Source organism: Solanum tuberosum, unplaced genomic scaffold, assembly GCF_000226075.1.
Source record: "Solanum tuberosum cultivar DM 1-3 516 R44 unplaced genomic scaffold, SolTub_3.0 scf00207, whole genome shotgun sequence".
NCBI classification, from domain to species: Eukaryota; Viridiplantae; Streptophyta; class Magnoliopsida; order Solanales; family Solanaceae; genus Solanum; species Solanum tuberosum.
Genome location: NW_006239133.1, coordinates 845,955 through 850,697, shown reverse-complemented (window position 1 = coordinate 850,697; position 4,743 = coordinate 845,955). Strand labels below are relative to the sequence as shown.

The 4,743-nt window shown below is 37.2% G+C and overlaps 1 protein-coding gene across 1 annotated transcript in view; it reads left to right on the top strand.

Moving 5' to 3' along the window:
* The window catches only part of LOC102586310 (probable aminopyrimidine aminohydrolase, mitochondrial), a 5,242-nt gene extending 741 nt beyond the window's left edge, over positions 1–4,501 (top strand). Inside the window, exons 2-6 of the mRNA XM_006355827.2 lie at positions 125–233; positions 1,469–1,759; positions 1,879–2,293; positions 2,388–2,654; positions 3,562–4,501. Coding sequence (XP_006355889.1) covers positions 125–233; positions 1,469–1,759; positions 1,879–2,293; positions 2,388–2,654; positions 3,562–3,974 — 1,495 coding nt within the window. The 3' untranslated portion in view covers positions 3,975–4,501. The remainder of the gene's footprint in view (positions 1–124; positions 234–1,468; positions 1,760–1,878; positions 2,294–2,387; positions 2,655–3,561) is intronic.
* The last annotated feature ends 242 nt before the right edge of the window (positions 4,502–4,743 follow it).

Below are 4,743 nucleotides of genomic sequence, written 5' to 3'. Positions count from 1 at the left end.
CTTCCCCCCCCCCCCCCACTTTATATCGCTATTTAATTATTAACTTGGGATTGAAGGGAAATTGTAGTTGCTGTTGCTGATTTCTATGGAATCTGTTGATTGATTATTTCTTCTTTTGTTACAGATATGAGCTGGCGGAGGATTATGCTGATGATGACGAAGATAAGGAAGCTATTCGTGTAATGAGAAAGCGTGTGTTAAGGAAGCTTAAAGATCAAGATGATCTTGTTCGGGTAAGTTACACCTATGCATAAGAATTTCCCCTACCTGGTTAATTTCTCTTGCTCATATTGAAATTGATAGACCAACATAGGATGCTACCAACTAGTTGAGATTAACACTTAGTAAATGATGATCTTATTAGGATTAAGGCTCAAGTGGTGATTGCTATATAAACTTAATGGTCTTGTTAGAGATTTGTATTGTAGTTTAATGTTGGGTTAGTGTGAGATCTGGAATTGAGGCATAGGTGTGTTTGATATTAAGGAAAATGTTTTCTTGGAAAATAAATGGTTTTCGTACTATTTTCTAGTGTTTGCTAAGTAAGCATAACATATTGTCCCAAAAATATTTGTATATAATCTATTCAAACACTATGGAGGGAGGGGAGGGGGAAGGGTGTGGTGGTGTCATGGGGGCTGTGGGGATGGAGGTGGGCGGAAAGGAGACAATCGGACATTTTTCTCATTTAGGAACTTGTTTTTCAGTAGAAAATATTTTCCAAATTTTTTGAATGACTGAACATGGGAAAATTGGAAATTATTTTCCATAATCCATACACACCCATGATTGACTGATTTTTCATATTGTAGTTCAGGCTAACCATTTCAATATTCAAAGTAATAACAACCAGATCTCTTCTTGCATTTTCTCCTTGGGCATGTGATATTGATTGGTAATCTGGAATCATAAATAAATGTAAGATTCTTTTATTGAACTCAAGAGAGCCATGCACATTTTTTTTTTCTCCAACTCAAGCCTTAGTGATTACAAATTCAGTTTCCTTCTTTTCCATTTTCTCATTGGGGAAAAGGGCAAGGTTGAAATTCCTCCATCCCCTAATCTTATCTCGTCTTGTTCTTATAGCAAAGGGTAGTTTAATTGAAAACATGAATTTTGATGGATAAACTGTTGACCTAGTAGTTTATCTCTTGGTGCTAATTTGGGGGTACTACTAGAAGATTTTTTTAGGGTTAGAAGCTCACTCTTTAACATGTTCATAAGATGTGAAGTGAAATATGACAAAGAGAAGAAAGATGAGAGTTCAGTGGTTTGATGGGTTGTTGCACACTTATTGGAACATCTTCAAAATGTTTTGATTTTTTCCGAAGAATGTATAAAGTCTAAAAAGCGACTGTTCTTGCATTAATCATATCAGCTTGTTGTAGAGCTGTCTGTAGTCCATACTATCAGTATTATTTATTGGTAATGGCCCATCTTCAGTTTTTAAGGGTATATCATAATGCAGGAATGGGGCTTTGAACTTCCAGAAGTTAGCACCTGTGACAGTGCCACAGTTAGATACACTGACTTTTTGCTGGCCACAGCAGCAGGAAAAGTTGAAGGGGAAAAAGGTCGTGGTAAAATTGTGACTCCTTTTGAGAAGACGAGACTTGCTGCCTATGCACTTAGTGCAATTGCACCCTGTATGAGGCTTTACAGCTTTCTGAGCAAGGAGATTCAGGCTGTTCTAGTCCCTGAAGAGAGCACTAACATCTATGAGAGATGGATCGACTGTCTATGTTCAGAAAGTTTTGAGGTGTGTTTGATTCTTAAGGGATGCATTATTTTTGTTTTTATAGGGATTTCTTAACCAAATGGCAGGTAACTCTAGTTGGAATTCGTCTAACTGCTCTCTTGTAATGATTCTGTACTTAGGCAAATGCTTCAAGGATTGAGGACTTGCTGGATAAACTAAGTGTTACCTTGACTGGCGAAGAACTTGATGTTGTGGAAAAGCTATATCACCAAGCTATGAAACTTGAATTGGAATTCATCGCTGCTCAGCCAATTACTCAGTCCACTATAACCCCCATTTCTCAAGTCCAAGAGCCAGCAGGATGCAATCTTACTCTGTTTTGTGATTTTGATATGACCTGCAGTGCTGTTGATTCCTCTGCCCTTTTGGCAGATGTTGCTATCATTGCAGCAGCAAAGACTGACTTGGAAGATTGTGAATCCCCATATGTTCATATTTCTGCAGCTGATCTTCGGGCTACTTGGAGCAATCTTTCCAGCAAGTATATTGAGGAATATGAACAATGCATAGAAAGCATCAGGCCTAGTGAAACAGGTATGTAGTCTTCATCTATTCTTTCGGTAGATGCCACTTTTTAGCATAATATTACGACAATGAGAAGCCCTAAGACATCTCCAATTTATCGCAGTTGGGAGGTTTGATTATGAGGGCCTGTGTAAAGCACTAGTGCAGCTATCTGATTTTGAAAGTAGAGCAAATGATATGGTGGTTCATTCTGGTGTATTAAGAGGGTTGAGTCAGGAAGACATAAAGCGGGTTGGGGAGCACCTCATCTTCCAAAATGGTTGCAAAAATGTTTTACAAGAAATTTTGGGGCGTGAAAACATGCATGCTGATGTTCATATACTGTCATATTGCTGGTCTGGAGATCTCATCAGATCAGCTTTTTCTTCAGGTATGCTTGTTTCAGCTTATTGCCTGATCATGCACTTCATTGAGTTTTATATTTTCAGATTAGGCATTATATCATAAAAGTCACCAATATGAAAGTTTTTGAGTGCTGAATAGTGGATATCTCGAGTTATAAATATGACAATTTAAGGTGATCCACACAAGAGATCCCAATGAGGGATAGAGAGTTCACAGGAAAAGATGATTATGCATCTCATTGGAGGAGAAAGTTACGATTAGAGACTATTAGGAATTTTCTAAGGTTGATCACCAAGAATAGCTAGTGAGTAGCTTGAACTCCATTAAATAAATTGCTGCAGAACATAAAGCAATGAAAACGTCTCCAATATGTAATAAACTAGCTGGCTGAATGTGAATAAAGCAGGAAATTCAAATTCATTTTCTTGTACCAACCCAAAAATTGTACAAAATGCACACACAGTGGATAATAATGCCCAGTATTCTATAGTTTAATCAAATAGTGCAGATGTGAGCACTAATGAGATATAAAAGAACTTGTGAATGGAACTAGGTTGTGTACCAATAGATGTGGATATCCTCTTCTTTTTTTGATGCAGTAATGATATTTCATTGAAAAATATCAAAAAGATGCATTATTGCAACTTACAAGGCAGAAGTACTAAAGTGTACAAGAAAGAGTTAGACAATCCCTTTACAATGTATCAATCTATGACTAGGGAGCTAACACAATCCAAAAATTGGTCAGTTTAACTTGATCCAGCAAAAAAGGTTGTGTAAATATTTAGCTTTGGGAGAGTGATTTGGAGTTGAGATTCCATCATACTCCTATGGTCAAAGCAAAAATTATGATATCTGGAATTCTTTTCTGCTAGATATGGATTGATTTCTTCAACTTTAAGCTGTTGGTTGATATTCTCTCCCATTAACAGGGGCCTTACCAGAGTTAAATGTGCACTCAAATGAGTTACCTTATGAAGGATCTGTTACCACTGGTGACATGATTAAGAAGATGGAATCTCCTATGGACAAGCTTCAAGCCTTTAACGACATCCTGAAGTCCCGTGAGAATAATAGCAAACATACTACAGTTTATGTTGGAGGTTCAGTTGGTGACTTTCTTTGCCTGCTCAATGCAGATGTGGGCATTGTGATTGGTATGAGTGCTGGCCTCAAGAGACTAGGTGACCAGTTTGGTGTTTCTTTTGTTCCTTTGTTCTCTGGTTTGGTAACAAAACAGAGAGAACTAGCTGAAGGTAGCTGTTCTGGTTGGACGGGGATGTCTGGTATTCTTTACACCGTCTCCAGTTGGGATGAGATACATGCATTCATTTTGGGATTATAGACTTCCAAGTCCCCAGCCGGAAGCATACGTCACAGGGATCTGGGGGTTGCTAAATTTGTCTGAAACTAACAAGCATTTAGATAGGTTATATCATCTAACATGTGGCTAATCAAAGTAGATTCCCATGTTGTCACTTCTCGATCACTTTTTTGTCGAGGACTAGTAGCCTGTGTCAAGTTGTACTGTAGTGGGTGATTTTTATAGGGCCCAAGGCTTATAGTTTGTTTTCTTCATGCTACTCACCTCTAGTCCAGCGCATCGGCCTCTTGTTTCTAGCAGGCTGATTACTTTTCTCAAGCTTTTAAGAGAGAGAGAAGAATGAGACTCATTGAGGGAGTGCTTGCAGTGAATTTGTTGTGTAAATCCTGAATGTGAGGTAATTTTATTAGGAATCTCATTTTCAGGATATTGTTGCTTCACATATATTTTAGTTAAGGCAACATGGAAATGTCAATTGTTTTATCAAGTTTATTTACTTGTAAACTGAACAAATTGGTTTGAACTATTGTTTTTTTATGTTATCATTTTTTTCCTGGAGTAATGAATTAATTATGGGGAATGTATTACTTTCTCATTTGTTAAATGTTTATCTCAATGGATGTGCTGTTTCCACAAAGTGGTTTTGTGGTATATCGTAAATTAGCTAGTTTGTTTTACTAGTCTCCTATAAAAGCAGAGCTACCGCCATTTTGTCATTGAATATTTAAGATAATAATAATTCAAATAATGAGACAGTATGGTACGAAGGAAAATGATTTTCAAGAAAAAA